Below are 21,966 nucleotides of genomic sequence, written 5' to 3'. Positions count from 1 at the left end.
TGAAACAATGAAATTTTTGTTTGGAACACGGATGGAACTCGGTCAAAACAGCATCTGGAACTCGAAAATGATACCATATTTGTAAGAGAGCTGTACAATGGCCCGTAGTTTATTGGCTACCTATTGTTTCTGTTCTATTGTGGAACTGCAAAACATTGAAATCGAAATGGCGACTGCAAATGTCTTATACTCACGACCATCGCAGCATTCTAGCAGATTATTAAGCGTTTGAGATAAAACAAGGAAATATCGTTAATTTTCAGGATCATTAACTAGCTTGGTTTTAAATTGCAGTCTTAAATGGCAGGGGAGACCTATGCACAGACGGAACGCCATATTTTGATGAATATGCTGGTGTCTACGGAGGCAAAACAACAAATTGCAAGCAAAACAAAAGGGACAAACTTTGCTGTGACATCCAAGACAAACAAAAGAGTATTGAGAAAAGGAGGAGGTTGCAAAAATTTTCACAGAGGCACTGTTTTCTGTCAGAAAGAAATCTAGAATCTAGATTTAGTGAGTGGATAGCACCTACCCCTCCCCCTGGTACCACAATTCACATAAATATGAATAATAATGTTGTCTTAGGAACAATTATCAATGCATTATCTGAAAGACCCTAGCCTTGGCCTCAGATTTCTGAAAAACTCAGTCAAGTTTTTTGCTGGATCTGCCCTTAAAAGTAAGAAACTTTAGTACTTAAAATAAATATTTAATGACCCTAATACTTTTCAAAACCTCTTGCAAACGCAAAAGCAGCCGTATTTCATTCACTACCTTAACCAAATTTTCATAATATATGGATCTTACAAAATCTTTCTTGATATCAAATTGAACTTCATATCCAATTGCTACCAAACTTTAAGAAAGACCTCATTGACCACTAACTACCAAAAGCTGTCAAGTATATGCCAGAGTAATTTGAAATAAGATATTTTCTTGTTTGTCTCTCCTCAGTTTAGGTTTATTTGGCAGTTTTTTATTTGAGTTATGGTAAAAGCCTACAAATACTAAGAAAAATATTTGCAACAGTGGTTAACGCATAAATTGCTATTTAAATAGCCAGAATATTATTTTGATAACCAATGGCTGGCCATGATGGAAAACTTTGAAATGATTGATCAGAGCATTAGGGTAGTCAACTGGTATGTACATTAAAAATCCCGAATACCGACTGGTAGATAATGCTGGCCCTTTGCATACATCATTCGGGAAAATATTTCGACAAGCTTCCTTAAAAGCATTTAATTTGGAAGAAAGATGCATTGAATCACAGGACGGTGAAGTCAATTCATACTTGGAAGGGAACTGGTAGGAAGGGACATCATGCTGCATGATTGGAGAACTTTCCAAAGAGGTCTCTTCTCAAAAAAGTGATTGTTCCAAAAACTTGGGAAATGTGCTCCTGGTGCACTCCAATTCCGAAATCCCTGTTGAGAATTGTTATTGCTTATCATGCTTCGACAGAAAGGCAGATATAATGCAGTGAAAATCTTGATTAACACTAGTACCTATGAAATCCTTATTATCAGTTCTATTTACATTTGCAGCAATGTCTTTTATGCGTCTCATCGCATACAATTTAGGGGCATATGATAGCACCATCTATTACACTCTATCAAACTTGCCATCTTCTAGCAATAAGTTTCAGTTCTGCGTACTTTTAAAGTCATAGATCCCCTTGCTTATGAATGCAAATTCTAGCTCTTGCTTGCTAAAAGCAATTACCCTGCAACTCCGGATTCTGGCACGTTTGGTGTTTCCTAAAATGTAGGCGATTTTGCATTCTTTGTAGAGCCAGTCGGTTTGCAAGCGTTTGTAGAGCCGGTACCAGCAAAGTTTTTTACCTTGACAATTATTGAAAAGCCGTTATTTTTCGTTACAAAGCCGAAATAGATATATTGACCGAAATACCTCTTTTTTGCACCTGCATGCGCAGAGACTTCCATCAGGCTGACTGCGCAATGCGAGGACACAACAACAACACCAAGTAGTGTCGTAAAATAGAAATCTGTTGCGATATGGAAATCTTTGTTGATACTGTAAACATAAAGTTATAGCTATAAAACTGCCTAATTATTCTGTAAAATTAGTATGGAGGGTACTGGAAGGAAAGCTGAAGACTCCTCAAGCTCTGATGGCGAAGAAGAAGACCTTTTAGATCCTCGAATTCAGGTATGTGTGCAATGTTAGGGCCTCAGCAAAATATTTTCATACATCTGGAGGCGAAGTCAGTTACTTTTCGCATTGCAGTGCAAAGGTTGGTTAAAAATTCACCCGGAGCTTTTTCAAACTTGTGTTTTTCAAATTATTAACTTTTGATTTGTAATCAAGTATGAAGGAAGGGCTGAAAATGATACTGAAAAGTATGGATTTGTACGTAGCATAGGACCACTAAATATTTTTTCCAGAGTCTTTAATGTTGTTCTAGTAAAGTTTTCCCCTAAAATTAGATGAGAGTATCGTCTAGGTGATAATTTTCTCATTGTGAAATTATGAAGTTAATTATTTGATTTGTTAATTCTCTGTTTTTTTGAGTTAGCGTTGTGATTTTGAAATGATTGCAAGTAGTTTTGTGTCGGACTGTAGACTGCTTTAATTACTAGTTTATTCTTTATTGTTGATATAAAAATGGTGAGTAAAATTGATCAATAAATGGTTGAAAATGAACTCTTTCAATGCAATGTTAAACAATTCATTTTTCTGTAGAAGGTTGAATTCATAGACAGCAAGGCATAATGATAACTGTCTTGGAATGTTTTTGAGTGTCCTGTGTTGAACGGTAGAACCTTTTCTGGTTTTCTGCTAAAAAGCTTGGTCAAATGTTCAGTTTTTCATAAACATTTTATCATATTAACACCAACATCAAGGTCTTTCAGTGGTAAGTGATGGCTTCATCTATTGAGATAATATTCTCAGAAATCAAGATATAAATGGGACATATACCTTGTCATTAACTTGGCACACTAATTGATCGGCCGCCATCAAATCAAGAAATATGAAATTTGGCTGATTGTTGTAATGATCATTGAAGTACCTAGACATTTGCGATATTCACTTTGTAATCTTCTTTTTGTGGTCTTGGTATGGTAAAGGGAGACCAGACTCTGTTTCAGGTGCATTATATCTAATGAATGGGTTTGATGTGAAGGTACCAGATAGGCCTCTGTGTTTAGACTGTGCACCCATGGGCAAGTTCAGGTCTTACTGCATGAGCTGCTTCTGTCATGATGAAGCAGTATAATGACAAGTTTGGATGCTCCATTTTTTAATGCCAGGTGAAAATGCTTTCATCTTTGGCACAATGGCTGCAAATTGAATTTTAATTATTTGTATACTGACAGAATTATGGGAACGTGTCTCGCATGATCACATAGAACTTTCTAGATGCACATGGAGGCACTTGATCAAGCATGTGTTGGATGCATTTGGGGGGTCTCAATCTGCCCTGCTTTTGTTGGGGGAGGTGGAGAGGTGGTGGAAGAGTGAATTGAATTGTACTCGACAGGGGCAAATGCAAAGTATGGAGGGGCTTTTAAAGTATATACGGAAGAACAATTAACCATGAGATGAGATAGAAACATAATTTTACAAAAGAGTTGTTAAGGAGAATTCACCAGAAGAGAGTGTAAATGCTGTTTCAAGTAAATGCTTGTTTTTCGGTAAGAGTATCTTTTTACTTATATACACTCTCATATTATCTTTTGCTCTATGGTGTGTGAAAGTGAAATGATTGAGAATGTGTTTCTTGATACCATTTGCCCAGGTGGAGATCCAAAACTCTAAATCACCCCCTTTCTGAGTAAAGCATTATACCAACAGAGCTACATACTTTATGTACGTATTTAGTAAAAGTACCAAAAACATCTTTCTTTTCCAGGAGGAGCTTGAGAAACTTAACACAGCCTCCAACAGAATAAATATCTTGGAGAAAGAACTTGATGTAAGCATATTAAAAAATAACTGATATTTTCAGCCCATAATTCAATTCACTCAGATTCAGTGGTATATGGCTTTGTTTTGCAAGTATGAGTGCTTTTTATTAAGCAATGTTTCGAAACATAACTGTGTAAATTTTGCAGAAAAATGTTTGAAATTTTTGCAATGAAAATAGAATTTTGTAAAACCCTTTGATATGGGAGATTTCTGAGTGGTTTTTAGTTATTTGTAGAATTGTTTTCTGGTATTAACATATGACTAATATAGATTTATGAAACAGATGTCCAAAACGTTCTTAAATATTTAGTAACTATGATCCCCTGTTTCAAAAGGAATTTTTGAAAGTATAAGGAGTGATATGTACAATTTATTTTTATTTTTGAGATTCTTTAGGTTTTTTTAATTAAAAGCAAATACCTCTCTTTGTTGTAGGAAGCAAGGGCTCTTTTTAGAACGTTTTTAACAGATGCAACTAGGGCACTGAAATCATTAGCGAACCATCTTGGACAGTGCATAGATAAAGCAAGACCATACTATGAAGCAATCGAACAGTCTAAAAAGGTAGAACATTTGGTTGCAGTGTACACTCTTTCAAAAATCATCCATTTAACATCAAGCTTGTCATCTGGTTTTGCCTCCAGTCAAACTTATCATAGCCTCAGGTATGAGGTGCATAATGCTATCATTTGGACTGGAAAACGGCAGTAATTCCTGGTTGAAATGAGTTTACAGTTCAGAGTTTATGATTTTTATGTTAATGCTCATTAATGCCAGGAACATATCACATGATGTAGATTCTCTTAAATAGTTTCTGCATTGATTTATCATCAAATACCCACCTTTGGTTGGTTATTTTTCTGTGATTAAACCTTTAGATACTTGTGGTTGTAATGGAGAAGATTTAAATACAGCGAAATATTTTGTAGACACCCCTTCACAGTGGCATGTAGGGACTCTAAATCAGTTATTATTTTTTTACTTGTTCACTCAATTTTAGGCACAAGAAGAATGCCAGATTGCTGCAATGAGATATGACAAAGCCTGTAGTCTTCTTCGAGGCGCAAAGGAGATGATCTCAATCACAGAAAAAAAATTGGAAGGTCAATCTGGTGGCTTTGACTCCACATGGCAAGAAATGTTAAATCATGCGGACATGAAGGTACTTTGTATTTTTGTGAGCCTAAGCCCTTAGTTAAATACTCTGTCTAGGTTAAATGATCCAAGACCCATCCCAGTATGTACTAAAAAAACATGTATGGCAGTGTGGTCATAAACCTTGGCCGGGCCCCAGTCTCCTGTTTTAGCAAAGGTGCAAAAGGGGCTATCTTTCCAACAAAAATTGTGGACAAAAATGGATTTGTAGATTTTGCATAAATGTTCTGATGCTTTTGTTTTTTTGCCTTTTTAATATTCTGATCTAACTTGGGTCAACCTTTATAAATAACATTGTCTCTGAGGCTACTATCAGTAGTATGAAGAGTCTCAGGGCAGAGCAAGTTCAATTGACTTTTCTCAATGTAGGCTAAAATTTTGCCCTGGGGTCCATCAATGTAGACATAACATTTTCTATACCTGGGACAAGTTATGGAGTTTCCAAATTGTGGGTTGACAATGAAACATAAAAGGCACTGGGAGTGAAGAAAAAAGAGTTGTGCTGGGAGATGATCTGGTATAACAAAGCGTGAAAAGGTAATCTAAAAGCAAATTGAATTAAGACCTCCATTTATATTTTTCAACCATAGGTCTGACAGGGTCTTTGTATAAGCTCATATCTAACTTTGGCAGCATTTTAAGATAATAGAATTTATCTGTTTGTTAGAATTTTGTCATCTTGATTTCTTGTAGTTATCTAACAGAATAAATTTTTATCATCACAGCTGATGGAGTCTGAAGTGTCCAAAGGGAAAGCTGACAGGGAACATAAAGAAGCAACTGTGGCTTTTAAAGAGCTGGAAAAAAGAGCAGCAGATTTAGAGAGAAAATTGAGAAGAAATATAAAAAAAGCAAGGTATCATAGCATTAATTGGTTGCTGTTTAGTATTTATTATCCAGCTCATCCTTTTTTCAAGTTCACTGACTTGATTCATACCAAAATTCCCGCACACATTATTTGTCTCTGGGACATGGGACACTGACTGAAGGCCATTCTCTAGAGATTGCACAAAGGAACTTTTCTCCTAACTTAAAGGCAATCAACAGAATCAGTTTTCGATAAAAAATTGACCCATCAGTGTGTGTGGATCCACTCAAATGCTTATTGATTGGCTAAGATTGATTGAAAGATGGCCTAAGACAATCTTTAATGGAACAACATTTAGATGCTTCTTCCAGAAGAACAAACTTGTTTGTTTGGAACTGGTTGAATTACTGAAAGCAAGTTGTGTTAAAAACCCTGTTATTTGTGAACAGTTTTTTTGGCGGTACAGAACTTGAAAATGGCTTTGAAAAAGCAAATATTTTACAACATATTGGCTTAAAGTTTTTTGTCTGATACTCCTCAGAGCATAAAATATCAGAATAAGGGTCCCAAAGAACACAATGAAAAATATATACCCAGTTGTGGATTGAAATAGGCCAATCAGAAAAACGCAGGCACAAGACTGGTATAGTTGACCAATCAGTGCCAATCAGTTGACCAATAGTTGACCAATCAGTGCCGAATATTTAAAGAAAAATAACTACTGGAGTCCAAGATAGCAAACAAACTTGACTTTTTCGTTTTTATGTAGATCGACTCCAAAACTGCTAGATGAGAAGATGACTGGGCTCTACCAATTACCCTATTATTTCTTGAGTCTCGTAAAATATTTTTGTTAGACTTTCTCCAGCATACCACGGTCTGCAATAACTCTTAAGGCATAAATTGATTTTAAGACCTCTATACCTCACTCTGTCAGCCTACATTATTTTCACGCTCTAGTTATACAGATGATAGGCTTTTTAAAAGATTTGTTGTACCATTCATTTTCTTATTCCATTAGTATAAGACCATGTATTTTTTGCTGAAAGCTGTAAATTGGGATTTTCAAACATGAGCAGGAAGTCTAAGGTAGCAGAATCAATTTCTAACTTGAAATGTGGAAATCTTAAAAGGAAAAGTTTTTTCACAGTGGTTGATGTCACTTACCTCTCACTCACTAAATTTAACAGGCAGCAAAGCAACTTATCAAAGATCATTTTTTGTAAAGCATTTCGTGTTTCTTTGAAGTGTTTCTTTTTCTATCCATATTCAAAATGCTTGCATAACATACCTCTCCACATTATAGACCATACTACACACAGAAGAAAACCTATTTGGATTTTCTACAGGTAAAAAAGTAATGCTACTGTCATTTGTCATTTGTTAAAAGATTGTTGATAGCTTATTTGACGATTTGCCATTTGATGTTTTGAGAAAAGAGCACCTCTGCAATTTCTATCCATTATTTGATGGATGTTCTCTTGTGGGCCTGTTTCCCCAAAATCTTTCTAAGATTAGTCTTGTAAGTCGCGATTCCGTGGTAATTAGGTATTCATCTTTTGTGAATGGTTGTGTCCAAAATCATACGATGCCCTGGAAAACTACTCTTGTGTTAGACTGTAGAAATATAACTTTTGGAAAAGGAAAAATAACCATTAGAATAAGCAGGATTTGAATTTGGTTCGGAAAAAAACCAGAAATTCAATTTAAGTTGCACGATCAGCTGATAGTGTTTTTTATGCGAGTAGTGTAATGAAAATGTTTGGTCAAATACTGAAAGAGCTGTCTGATGAAGCATAAAGTTTATGAAAGGGTTGTTTTACATAATAGCAACATCAATTTTTAGGAGCAAAAAGACAAGGTCTTAAATTTGGAGCTTTCTTATGAAACTGAAAAGAAAAACTATGCTTTGGCCTTGAAAAAGTTGGAGCAGATAAGCGAGGAGATACACAAAAAGCGGAAGAGAGCCGCAGATGGTGTGCCAAATGAACCAAGGCAAGAATGCATCGGAGCAGAGGCAGATGACAACGATGAAATCTCAGATAAAGCCTTGAGTTTGTCATGGAACGAAAGTCGAATCAAGAGAGTTCTATCTAAGAAGACAAAGCCATTTACGCGAAGTGCGTTGCGATCTTCACTTTGCCTCGATCTTGGGATCGGCACAGACATTGACTTGGGACACCTTCTAGACACACCTCAAAGCCCGTCAGCCAAAAGTGTTGATCTAGGAGTAATGTTTTCCCAGTCAATGTATGGAGATTATGCTGTGCTCGAGATCAATGGCCAGGAATTGCTTGATCGCAGTTACAGCTCGAAGAAGGATGACAAAAGCCGACAATCGACAAGCTAATAGTGTTTATGCAAGAAGGCCACAGTCCGTTTTCTCTTGTATTAAAAAACTGTTAAGCCATTAATCTTTTCCAATAGTAAACTATTTAGCTATTTAGCTAAGTAACACAAATTGATCCTGAGCCTCATAAGGCCTTTGTTTTGAATATACGCGTAACTTTTGAGGTGTATCTAATCTATGTAGAGCTTAACAAGAAAAACTTATGCACATTGAATCATTATAATCACACATCACGATGCGGACCATTCAAACAAGAGTTTGCCAGAAGTATTTTTTGGGGGCATTGAAAGCAAGTGATGGTAATATATTTGATGGCTGCTTAATACCATTGCACATCGTTGCTCCTAAATGCTTTACAGCCCGTATTTTCTAGCAGGTTATGAAAGTTAATTCCTTTTTTCTTTTCTAAGTTCTAGTTATTCAATTGTTTCCGGGTGGTATCTTACTGCAGGACTTCTCACGACATGCTGTGTTTTATCGTTTGCAAGGTATTTCAGTATAATTTGGCTATAGAGTTCTTAAGTGTGACGTCACAAAAAAATATTTTCAGAATTTCCGAATTTTGACCACATAACATGAAAGAACACCATAAGATACTCTCGTATATTCAGAATCAGTTAAATTTGTCAAAATCTGGTGAGCTATGGCCAATAGAAGATTTGAAGTTTGCTAACGGATTACTGTTATTTTGGCTCAGTTCATAAATTTATGAACTGAGACCAAATCACAGAGGTTTGATGGGACCAGAGCATGTGCCCATATGGTCATATCTCAGCCAATTCGTAATACCTTTAACTAATTTTGCAGATTTAGAGGTATTTTATGATGCTCTTTCAGGCTATTGGAAAAAATTTCAAAAATTTTGAAAATAGATTTTTGTGACGTCATCACTTGACAACTCTATTGCGTTAACAACTTGTCTCGGGAATTATTTTTCAAAGGATTTGGGGCTTACAAGCCCAATTGAAGTACGAGAATAGGTGGTCAACATCAAAATGAAGAAAAAGAACAAGAGGAAAAGGTCAATATCATGGAAGAATGTACCTTGTTAATGGTCCCACCCTTCCCTTTTGATAGGTTATAAAGTTAAGGCATGGCTTCTCTAAAAGGACCTGTGTTTAGATATATTTTCATCACTTGATAGACTGTTCGAAGGGATTTATGGAGAAACTTACTTCTTTTTGAGAAAATTCAAGAAAATAAATTAATAGTTCGTAGAGGGCCAAAACTGATTAATTCTTTAATAATGCTTTAATAATTTCCAAAAGAAAATCTTCCAAGATAGCGCTTTTCAACGTAGTCGTCAAGCCATGCTCACAAGTGTCGCAACGAATTTTAGTTTCTCTATGCGATTCTTGTACAGGTGTTATTGTAGTTTGGACTCGATTTCTTCCCATAACAGGAATTTTGAATCAGCGATATACTGGACATAATCAGATCCAACCATTTAACCAAAAGAACAGTTAATTTTTATAAAGACCCCGCAACTCTGAAATTTTTAAACTGTAGTCAAGAGTCGCAGATACAACTGTTAGGCGATTGCGTAGCCTTCAACTACGATCAAAGAGAAACAATTATGGCTGCTTTGCATTACGTAAGACAGGAAACTTGAGGCTATGTGGAAGCAGGAACCTGGGATCCTATAGGCTAATATGTTTGGCTAAGAGCGAGTTTCAATTTTTAAAGATTGGTGAATGTTGTAAAAAATCGTATTTATCACCATCCTAATCAATTCGACTATTTTGCCGCTGTAAATTGTAACTTATTAAAAGATGTGAGACTTTGTTGCTAAAAGAAGTGATATATGTAAATTATTTGTGATTTAGTTTTACATTTGTGATATAGGAACAGAAATCGTAGATGAAATCTTAACGACGAAGCTCTTGACATGCGTGTCAGCTCTCTTGTTATAGGCTGGTAATGGGCGTATTGGCTAAGGGATGATTTTAGTAACGGGGTAAAGGCTATTAATCATACTTTTATCGTTTATAATTTTCCTTTCTACAAACCTCTTGTTTCTGAGTATCCGACCTTTCTTGACATTAAACTCGAAATATTTAAAATGATTTATGCAGCTTACAAAAACATGCGCACAACTCTCTTAATAGAATCACACTCAAACTACCCTCTTTTTAACCGTTGCCTTCCGTATTCTTTTTCACCTGATGGAGAGATCTGCTTGAAATATCGTAACACTATTTCATAACGTTACTTCAATTTCCAAGATGTTAAATCGAATTCCAAAGCGATGTCACAAAAATCTGTTTTTAGAATTTTTGAATTTGGACAGCATAACCAGCAACGCTAAACGTGCAGAATAGAATTTGTTACAAGTTGGCTGTTAAGAAATGCAATGTAAGGGAAAGTTCTTCCAGCAACGTACACAATATAACGCACAACATATCATAAAACATAGCATCTTATCGGTGGCAGAGAATACGTATTTCTTTTCTTTATTTCAGTTAAATTACAAATCCCCAAAATATCACTTCTATCTTAATAAGAATCTTTTTGGAGCAAATTCTTAGGATAGTCAACATCAACCTAAGAAACTTAAAAAATTCATCACCTAAGGAATTTAAGAAGCATGTAAGAAACTTTTGATAGCAAAATGGCCAGAAAATTTAAGAAACTGCCTACCAGCACCGGACCTTAGTTTTTTATAGAAAAAAACGTGTATTTTTCAAACTTGACGATTTGTGAGCTCGGTTAAATGCAAGCTCGCATTCAAACCGTGCCTTCTACTCTATACGCATAACTTACCTGTGCTATACGTGGAGTATACCTTGTTTAAAAAGCAAATCACATGCCATTTATATTTATAACAAAACATACCTATTCCTTGGTTCTTGAAATTTTCATGATATCCTGGGTTTGAAAGCGGAAACTCAATAATTCCATTCCTATATCAAAACTTTAACATTGTACACTGTGCTACTTCTGCTTTCTAGATGATATTTCCCAGCATTTTAGAGTCGGTACCTTCTTAGAAACGCCATTTTGAATACTTTTGGCCTGATATGCTGTTTGCTGACGTGATCTGCGTTCGTTTCGAGCGCCAAAATTTTAAACAGAACGAGGCTACTGAATGGTGCCATAGCGAAACTCTTCCTGTTCAGTTATAATCATGTTCTTTTGTTATCATCAGGCCCAGTTTCAGGAATTTTTTAGGGGGGTTTAAGTTCTTATCTACCGAGTACATTTTGGCAGCATTACGCTACGTTAACGCAATCAGAATATTTTAGTATTGTTGTAATAAATTTTCAGCTATTACAAAGCAACTTCAGCTGTAAAAATATTAGCGTAGTTTATTCAACCTTAAGAAACACTAAATCGAACTCTTCTGTTCTCCAACTGGCTGGACCCATTTCTTGATAACAGAGAGCAAATTTAAGATCTGCGAAAAGTCTTCCTCGCACGAAATTAGCATAAGAGATTCCAGACGATCCTGGAGCATTGTGCTTTGCAGTTTAATTTTTACCAATTTGAGTTTCCTGAAAGATCGTTTATTTGAAGCCACAGTAACTGATGCCGTTTGAAGAAATGCATTTGCCATGTTGCTGGTCGGAAACACATGCCTTTGATTACATACAAACTTCGCAAGTTCACTGATAGACATGTTTTTCAACATCTGATCAAGGCATTCCTCTTTTAAAACACTGAGCTCTTTCACGTGGCTACCGCTTGAAACTTTTCATCCCAACATTTGATCCAACTCTTCCGCCATTTCTTCACTGATTTTATCCCAAGGTGGTAGCAACGGAAAAGCTGAACTGCAGAACTTTTAAATATCTTTTAATGTTTTTCAATATTACATGAAGACAGTTTGGAAATTTAAAAAAGATTATCTACCCGTCAAAATCCCAATTTTACCGACTAAATTCAAACTTTAACGACTAAAACACATATGCTATTCTTGGGGGGGGGGGGGGGTGTTAACCAGGGGACCAGCCCTGGTTATCGTGTTCAATTATTTGTCATGTCAAAGCAACAATTTGTTACCAACAGTTTCTTATATTTTGCTACGAAACCTCTATTGGATTCCTGTGATCATTTTGCCAAAGGAACGATCAGATAACACTTCTCCTGAACTAAACTCCCCAAGAATTAAACTTTCCTCACCAGAAGTAAAATACGTCGAATGCAAAGGTTTTCATTAAATTTCATTTCATTTCAAAATTTTACACATCTGGTTCTGAAAGAAAATGTTTACAGATTTTGATTCTTTGATGCAAAATTTTGGGTCTGAATGCATCGAGAAAAGGATTCATTTTGCTTTTTCAGAGGGCGTATTAGATGACACAGATCATACCATATTGTGGAGGTCGACATTCAGGTATTCAAAAAGGCAGTACTTCTATTTGCGGACGCACACACTGGATGTTTGTTGATTTCTAGCTGCAAAAATGCAGCATTCTGACTGCATTCATTTGGATTTTAAGTTAGGTTTCATTTGCCCAGTAAAGAATCCCGTGTACTTCTGACTCCATTAACTTTCCAATGTTAATATGTAGACAGTGGATTTACAAAGTATGCTTTTGTTTACAAACCTACATGACAAAAGCCACGAATTTCTCACAACTGTTCAAATAGCCACCTTAATTAGCATCAAAAGACCAGTTTCAGTTCGTGGACTTTATCTATAAGCTTTTAGTTACTATTCATTGCAGAAAAATAATTTTTTCTCTTTATTAAGTTTATTTTGTCAATATTTTGCCTCATAATTCAGATCATTCGCCATTTCTCACGAAAAATAAATATTGACGACGAGGGGGTTTCAGTGACAGAAAATTAGATCGAGAAACCTTCCTAGAAAAAGCATCTTGAGCAAAACGATTTGCATGCTAAAAAATGCCAACCCCCTAGTTTTTGTGTTTACTTCTATTTTTCTTCAAATTTCATTGTTGGATTCAATTGCTACTTCACACCTAATCGTGAGAGCCAGAAGTGAGAACCAGAGCTTGTCTTCACAATGGTGATGTCCGTCAAGAAAGCACTGGTTTACCTAGTTGCGCTAGTCCTTCTTATTGAACTACTTTACGCCCATCCATATCCTGATTCAGGGTCACGTCGATCAAACAGCCAGCGGGGAAACAGCAGAAGATCCAGCACAAGAACATCAAACACCAGAAGATCGAGACATTCTTCTTCATCTTCTAATGGCGGGTCATCGTCATCTTCTTGCAGAAGGGGTAGGTTTTATCTCATGACATTATCTAATAACAGGAACACCTTATGCTCTATAAAGCTATAGTTTTAGATGTTTGCTCATTGCCAAACTCGTGGAAGGGAATCTTTGGAAAATACATGCTTTGCGTTTCAGCCAAGAAGTGGCACAACGCAAAATACTGCTGGTTATAAGTATTTTATGGTAGGTTTAACATCGAGTGTATAAAGCATGTATTTTACAAGGAAATGATTACAAATTGCTGTTTAAAATGACCGTAAACGTAGCGTAGAAGCTTCTTGAAAATAATGCCAAACTACACTGCAGATTTCTATCAAACACTGATTTTAACAAAAGAAAAAAATTTTGTTTCTAAAATATCTTCTCAGCCATTAGGTTATTAATATCAAGATACCTTCTTTAAAGTTTTAAGTCCCAGTTTTAGCATGGTAACCCAGCGTTATCTAACGCACGTAATAATTAGCATATTTCGCCTTGAACTCGAGCAGCACTTAATAGTTCTTCTGGTGTTTGATGATGGCCTCGAGAAAAGAAAAGCAGTGAATTTATAATATCACCTTGTCACAAGGATGCTTGTGTTAAAATACTTGGAAAAACATTTTAAGGGCGGTTGGTTTACAATGAATGAGAAACTAGAAGAATTGTGAAATGCATGGAGGAAAATGATAAACGGAAGTAGAATTTTATGTTAGAAATTTACCAAATTGGAATTTACTGCCAAACTGGGATTTTAATTACAGAGGCCAATTTTTAAGACTCTGCAATTATTCAAGAGTCTTACATTTATCATTAAATTGTAAATTATCAATTATAGAGTTTACATTTTATATGATCATCAAAACCCTGCAAAAACCAAGTTCAACCATGATATCTCTTTCAAATGCAGGCCACTGTTACTGCCAACTGGGGTACAAGCAAGTCGGTAAGTTGATAAAGAAGATTATTTGACAAATGCCTTGCTCATTCAATTATTAATACAATTCTCTAATGTCTCAACCTTGCAAGTCACCAACTAAACTGATCCACAATAAGATATTCTTAAACTGGGGCTATCCCGTCACTTCGCCCTTGCTAGTCTCAAATCTTCACAAGTGCTTTAACCGAAAGCTTTGATCAGAAAGCCTGAATTTAAATATTTCCCGAGACAGAGTTATTCTTTTCTCCCTGAGTCGAAATAATGTCGAGCTTGTTGCATCAAACGAATGAAAATGTGAATGAAAAGCACCTTTAAATTAAAGACTGGGACGGCGTTTAATAATTCTGGAAAAATTGTTGTTGTCTTGAAAATAAAGTCTTTGCAAACTACTTTTAGAATTTCGACAACTTATCCGCACTGCTTTCTTTCGAACTTCTACTCCAATTACTGCACGTTCATTACCTACTTTCCCTTAATTTCCTTAGCTTTTTATATTGTCTCCAAATGACGCTCCTTTTGTGGCATCAAATGCAGTTAAGATATGGTTTGGTGCAAAGCGCTTTTCATACCGGTAAACTCTGAAGGCTCGAATGATTTCGAATCCTTCAACTAAAAGAGCTAGAAGAGCTAGTTGAATTACAAATGCAGAACCTGATTTGATGATTGAATGCTTTTGATAACCAAGCATTCGCATTCAAGATTGGTGCATACACCTTCTGTACGTTGCGTCATGATAGGTAATTCCTTTACTTAGATTAGAGACTGTATGTATTCTAAAAAGCCAGGGTTTATAAAAGACCAAGACTAGGTTTCATGGAAAGGTAAACAGGAACAAAGCAATACGACGACGAGAATCCAATGTCACGAAATAAATTTTCAAGATAAATTAAATTTAAGAGATTTAATTAAATTTAAATATAGGAAATTTATAGGAAAAATATAGGAAATTTGATTAAATTCAAAATAAATAAATTAAACTTAAATTTAATTTATTTTGAAAATTTATTTCGTGACATTGGATTCTCGTCGTCGTATTGCTTTGTTCCTGTATACCTTTCATTTTAAATCTCATTGCAAGATTCACAGAATCCGGCGAACAGCCTATCCTGCGGTTCTTCCTTCTCACACTTTAGGTTTCATTGCTCTTTTTATCCAGCTAAAGTCCTTTTCAGACATCCGATTGTGTTATTTCTAGAGCTTCCAAAATGGCCGAGTGATTTCAAGATTCGAGAGTACCCTATTGACAATCCACCACAAAGGGTGGGACAGCCTCGCAGTGAAAAAGACTGGGAATGTCAAGACCTCTCGAGATTTAGCTCAAAGTTTTATTATCAGTATTTCCGAAAGCCTTATTTGTGCATCAAGAAAAAGAAGGGAAAGACAATGCCTCAAATACAGTTCTCCAGCGTAAACATCACTTCGAAGCGATGTATCCGCATTGTGGAACCAACCGACTACACGTGGCAGAGCCCGTTCTTATGTGTGCCACATAATTCTTGGTACAGATTCAGTTGGGAGAACCAAGGTGTCCACGGGAGCACTAACTCACGATGTCTCAAGTGGAAATTGCCAAAAGGTAGTAAAGAAGGTTGGTGCAACAATCACCTGTGTGCTCAGGAAAAAAGTGATGGCAAAGGTAAGGTTTCAATGATAAATTAACTCTGAGCCACACACAACTAGGCAAAGGTAAGGTTTCAATGATAAATTAACTCTGAGCCACACACAACAAGGCAACTACATAAAAACTATTGTAGAACAAATTTGATAATACGTACATGCCACCAAGAAGCAGAAAATTGCGAAGAAAGATTGGGCAGGAGCGTTAACGATATTCGTAAGGTATGCATTGTTTGAAAAAGTCGACCTTCGGCCCAATACCCTAACGACAAAAAAGTAACAGAACCGTGGGAAGGATAAATTGTTGGAGAGGCACAAAGACAAATGTGCACCCATTTTTTAAGAACAATGGGAAAAAAAAGATTGCTCATTGGAACCAAATGATTTGATTATTTTGAGGGGGTGCCAGCTCCCTAGGAACAACAGAAGCTTCTGCACTGGTGTTCAAGTTTGGACAAAGTCGAGTTAGGTTCTTGTATAACTATGTAAGAAATTAACGTTTCTCTGTCAAAGTGTTATTGCTTTTGAACAAATGCAATAAAAATTTGTATAGCTCTTCATACTCTTTCAAAAGATTGTAAATCCTTTCTGAATTAAGACGACAGAAAGAGGGAAAGAAATTGGCTTTTCGTTGACACCAGAGCAGGGAGAAGCAGCGGTTCAAAAATAAACCTTTTCTGTAAGATGTCGTCAATGTTTGATATGTTGGGGGCAAGTTAACAACTTCATTACGTTTTATTCCGTTTCTAGTATGTGTGGAAATCGATGAGTGTGAAAGCAACCCATGTAAGAATGGTAGCACATGCATTGACAAGCTAAATGACTTTCAGTGCAACTGCCTGCCAGGATACACGGGAAAGACATGCGCTACAAACATCAATGAGTGTGTCTCAAGCCCATGTAAAAACGGCGGAAGCTGTATTGATCTTGTGAATAAATATCGTTGTGACTGCAAACCAGGATACACTGGAGTGAACTGCGAAACAGATATTAACGAATGCGCTTCACAGCCATGTAAAAATGGGGGCACATGTACAGATGGTGTCAATAAATATACCTGTTCATGCGCAAAGGGGTTCATAGGGACAAATTGTGAAACGAATATTGATGAGTGTGCTTCTGCACCTTGCCACAATGGAGGACTTTGTGTTGATAAGGTAAATATGTATATTTGCATATGCAAGCCAGGCTACACAGGAACCCACTGTAACATCAATATAGACGAATGTGCGTCTAATCCATGTCAGAACGGTGGAACATGCAATGATGGAGTGAATGGGTACACTTGCAGTTGTGCTGCAGGGTATTCAGGCATACACTGTGACGTCAACGTAAATGAATGTGCATCGAATCCATGCCAAAATGGTGGAACATGCAATGATGGAGTCAATGGGTACACATGCACCTGTGCTGCTGGATATTCAGGAATTCATTGTGACGTCAATGTAGACGAATGTGCATCAAATCCATGCCAAAATGGTGGAACATGCAACGATGGAGTTAATGGGTATACATGCACTTGTGCTGCAGGATATTCAGGTATTCACTGTGACGTCAATGTAGACGAATGTGCATCAAACCCATGCCAAAATGGTGGAACATGCAACGATGGAGTTAATGGGTATACATGCACTTGTGCTGCAGGATATTCAGGTATTCACTGTGACGTCAATGTAGACGAATGTGCCTCAAATCCATGCCAGAATGGTGGAACATGCAACGATGGAGTCAATGGGTATACATGCACTTGTGCTGCAGGATATTCAGGTATTCACTGTGACGTCGACATAGACGAATGTGCATCAAATCCATGCCAAAATGGAGGACTGTGTGTTGATCAAGTCAATTTTTATTCTTGTATTTGCAAACAAGGCTACACAGGAATTCACTGTGACGTCAATATAGACGAGTGTGCATCTAATCCATGCCAGAATGGTGGAACATGCAATGATGGAATCAATGGGTACACATGCACCTGTGCTGCTGGATATTCAGGAATTCACTGTGACGTCAACGTAAATGAATGTGCATCAAATCCATGCCAAAATGGTGGAACATGCAACGATGGAGTGAATGGATACACATGCACTTGTGCTGCAGGATATTCAGGCATTCACTGTGATGTCAATGTAGACGAATGTGCATCAAACCCATGCCAAAATGGTGGAACATGCAACGATGGAGTGAATGGATACACATGCACTTGTGCTGCAGGATATTCAGGCATTCACTGTGACGTCAACGTAGACGAATGTGCATCAAATCCATGCCAAAATGGTGGAACATGCAACGATGGAGTCAATGGGTACACTTGCAGTTGTGCTGCAGGGTATTCAGGCATACACTGTGACGTCAACGTAAATGAATGTGCATCAAATCCATGCCAAAATGGTGGAACATGCAACGATGGAGTCAATGGGTACACTTGCAGTTGTGCTGCAGGGTATTCAGGCATACACTGTGATGTCAATATAGACGAATGTGCATCAAACCCATGCCAGAATGGTGGAACCTGCAATGATGGAGTGAATGGGTACACATGCACTTGTGCTGCTGGATATTCAGGCATACACTGTGATGTCAATATAGACGAATGTGCATCAAACCCATGCCAAAATGGTGGAACCTGCAATGATGGAGTGAATGGGTACACATGCACTTGTGCTGCAGGATATTCAGGCATACATTGTGATGTCAATATAGACGAATGTGCATCAAACCCATGCCAAAATAGTGGAACATGCAACGATGGAGTTAATGGGTACACATGCACTTGTGCTGCTGGATATTCAGGCATTCACTGTGATGTCAATGTAGACGAATGTGCATCAAACCCATGCCAAAATGGTGGAAGATGCAACGATGGAGTGAATGGGTACACATGCACTTGTGCTGCAGGATATTCAGGCATACATTGTGATGTCAATATAGACGAATGTGCATCAAACCCATGCCAGAATGGTGGAACCTGCAATGATGGAGTGAATGGGTACACATGCACTTGTGCTGCTGGATATTCAGGCATACACTGTGATGTCAATATAGACGAATGTGCATCAAACCCATGCCAGAATGGTGGAACCTGCAATGATGGAGTGAATGGGTACACATGTACTTGTGCTGCAGGGTATTCAGGCATACACTGTGATGTCAATGTAGACGAATGTGCATCAAACCCATGCCAAAATGGTGGAACATGCAACGATGGAGTTAATGGATACACATGCACTTGTGCTGCAGGATATTCAGGCATTCACTGTGACGTCAATGTAGACGAATGTGCATCAAACCCATGCCAAAATGGTGGAACATGCAACGATGGAGTGAATGGGTACACATGCACTTGTGCTGCTGGATATTCAGGCATTCACTGTGACGTCAATGTAGACGAATGTGCATCAAACCCATGCCAGAATGGTGGAACCTGCAATGATGGAGTGAATGGGTACACATGCACTTGTGCTGCTGGATATTCAGGCATTCACTGTGACGTCAATGTAGACGAATGTGCATCAAACCCATGCCAAAATGGTGGAACATGCAACGATGGAGTTAATGGGTACACATGCACTTGTGCCGCAGGCTATTCAGGCATTCACTGTGACGTCGATGTAGACGAATGTGCATCAAATCCATGTCAGAATGGTGGAACATGCAACGATGGAGTTAATGGGTACACATGCACTTGTGCCGCAGGCTATTCAGGCATTCACTGTGACGTCGACATGGACGAATGTGCATCAAATCCATGCCAGAATGGTGGAACATGCAACGATGGAGTTAATGGGTATACATGCACTTGTGCTGCAGGATATTCAGGCATTCACTGTGACGTCGATGTAGACGAATGTGCATCAAATCCATGTCAGAATGGTGGAACATGCAACGATGGAGTTAATGGGTACACATGCACTTGTGCTGCAGGATATTCAGGTATTCACTGTGACGTCGATGTAGACGAATGTGCATCAAATCCATGTCAGAATGGTGGAACATGCAACGATGGAGTTAATGGGTACACATGCACTTGTGCCGCAGGCTATTCAGGCATTCACTGTGACGTCGATGTAGACGAATGTGCATCAAACCCATGCCAGAATGGTGGAACATGCAACGATGGAGTTAATGGTTACACATGCACTTGTGCCGCAGGCTATTCAGGCATTCACTGTGAAGTCGATGTTGACGAATGTGCATCAAATCCATGCCAGAATGGTGGAACATGCAACGATGGAGTTAATGGGTACACATGCACTTGTGCCGCAGGCTATTCAGGCATTCACTGTGACGTCGATGTAGACGAATGTGCATCAAATCCATGTCAGAATGGTGGGACATGCAACGATGGAGTTAATGGGTACACATGCACTTGTGCCGCAGGCTATTCAGGCATTCACTGTGACGTCGATGTAGACGAATGTGCATCAAATCCATGTCAGAATGGTGGAACATGCAACGATGAAGTTAATGGGTACACATGCACTTGTGCTGCAGGCTATTCAGGCATTCACTGTGACGTCGATGTAGACGAATGTGCATCAAATCCATGCCAAAATGGTGGAACATGCAACGATGGAGTTAATGGGTACACATGCACCTGTGCTGCTGGGTATTCAGGCATTCACTGTGATGTCAATGTAGACGAATGTGCATCAAATCCATGCCAAAATGGTGGAACATGCAACGATGGAGTCAATGGGTACACTTGCAGTTGTGCTGCAGGGTATTCAGGCATACACTGTGACGTCAACGTAAATGAATGTGCATCAAATCCATGCCAAAATGGTGGAACATGCAACGATGGTGTTAATGGTTACACATGCACTTGTGTTGCTGGTTATTCAGGCATTCACTGTGACGTCAATGTAGACGAATGTGCATCAAATCCATGCCAGAATGGTGGAACGTGCATTGATGGAGTCAATGGGTACACTTGCACCTGTGCTGCAGGATATTCAGGCATACACTGTGATGTCAATATAGACGAATGTGCATCAAACCCATGCCAGAATGGTGGAACATGCAACGATGGAATCAATGAGTATACATGCACTTGTGCTGCGGGCTTTTCCGGTGTTAATTGTGACGTCAACATTGATGAGTGTGCATCAAGTCCATGCCAGAATGGTGGGACATGCAATGACGGTAGAAACAGTTTTACTTGTTCATGTGTTGCAGGTTATTCAGGGCTGTTTTGTGAGGTAAATGTTGTGGCTCAAAAATTAACTGATATGTCCATTATTCAATGTCGTCTTGAGATTTCTTGGTTATTAATACTGTCGTCTAGTTTATATGTCAGTGATGTTAATCTTTCTTCTAGACTGATATAGATGAATGTGCAAGCAGCCCCTGTGTTAATAATGGCACATGTTCAGATTTAGTGAATGATTTCAGATGTACCTGCAACATTGGTTACACTGGAAAACGATGCGAAGTCAATATTGGTAATTCCTATGCTATATCTTATAGATGGTAGCTTTTGCTTGTTGGTTCCTTTTCTTAAGAGTTATGAAAAAGTTCCGGTTGTAGAAGCATCGATTACGTGCCGTGTAATAATAATGATTCTTAGAGCTAAACCACCATGATTTCAAGGGTTTGGTTTAATATATAGACGAGGTACGATGTTCAGTTGGTTTAATTGAGTCCTTACTAGTTATTACATATGGCAAATGTTTTTGGGGGTACTGAGACCTTCAATTGAGACTTGAGATGTGTTCTAAGACTAACGCGGACGTAACATATTAAAATCTAGCAATTCTATCTGCTGCGACTATCTTAAAATAAAAAGCATTGATCAGTCTTCAAACTGATCTCAAACAACTGGGACATGTTCCTTTCCACAAATTTCCACATTGTTTTAGCTAAAATATTATGGCCAGTGGATTGAAACTGATGTAATCTTATTCGTTGTCTTCTTTTTCCAAGACGAGTGCGCATCAAGACCCTGCAAGAATGGCGCAACCTGTAACGATGGGGTGAACAAATTCTCGTGCACG

The 21,966-nt window shown here is 37.9% G+C and overlaps 2 protein-coding genes across 2 annotated transcripts; both read left to right on the top strand.

Annotated features, from left to right (window-relative positions):
* The first annotated feature begins 1,974 nt into the window (after positions 1–1,974).
* Positions 1,975–10,136, top strand: LOC135682630 (SH3 domain-binding protein 5-like). Its single transcript, XM_065197596.2, has 7 exons — positions 1,975–2,175; positions 3,881–3,943; positions 4,372–4,500; positions 4,937–5,098; positions 5,817–5,947; positions 7,206–7,248; positions 7,746–10,136. The coding sequence occupies exons 1-7, from the start codon at positions 2,095–2,097 to the stop codon at positions 8,247–8,249; spliced, it is 1,113 nt and encodes a 370-aa protein (XP_065053668.2). The 5' UTR covers positions 1,975–2,094; the 3' UTR covers positions 8,250–10,136.
* Positions 10,137–13,007: 2,871 nt separating this feature from the next.
* On the top strand, positions 13,008–21,934 carry LOC135682614 (uncharacterized; the record flags this gene model as incomplete). The annotated part of the gene is made up of 6 exons (XM_089115482.1): positions 13,008–13,441; positions 14,324–14,359; positions 15,549–15,989; positions 16,721–21,171; positions 21,291–21,414; positions 21,896–21,934. Coding segments are annotated over exons 1-6 (5,311 nt in total), but the record flags the coding sequence as incomplete, so codon positions are not given.
* Between the last annotated feature and the right edge of the window lie 32 nt (positions 21,935–21,966).

Source organism: Rhopilema esculentum, unplaced genomic scaffold (assembly GCF_057945365.1).
Source record: "Rhopilema esculentum isolate cy_ngs unplaced genomic scaffold, ASM5794536v1 HiC_scaffold_33, whole genome shotgun sequence".
Classification (NCBI taxonomy): Eukaryota; Metazoa; Cnidaria; class Scyphozoa; order Rhizostomeae; family Rhizostomatidae; genus Rhopilema; species Rhopilema esculentum.
The sequence above is the reverse complement of the archived record's forward strand: the minus strand, read 5'-3'. Positions and strand labels throughout refer to the sequence as shown.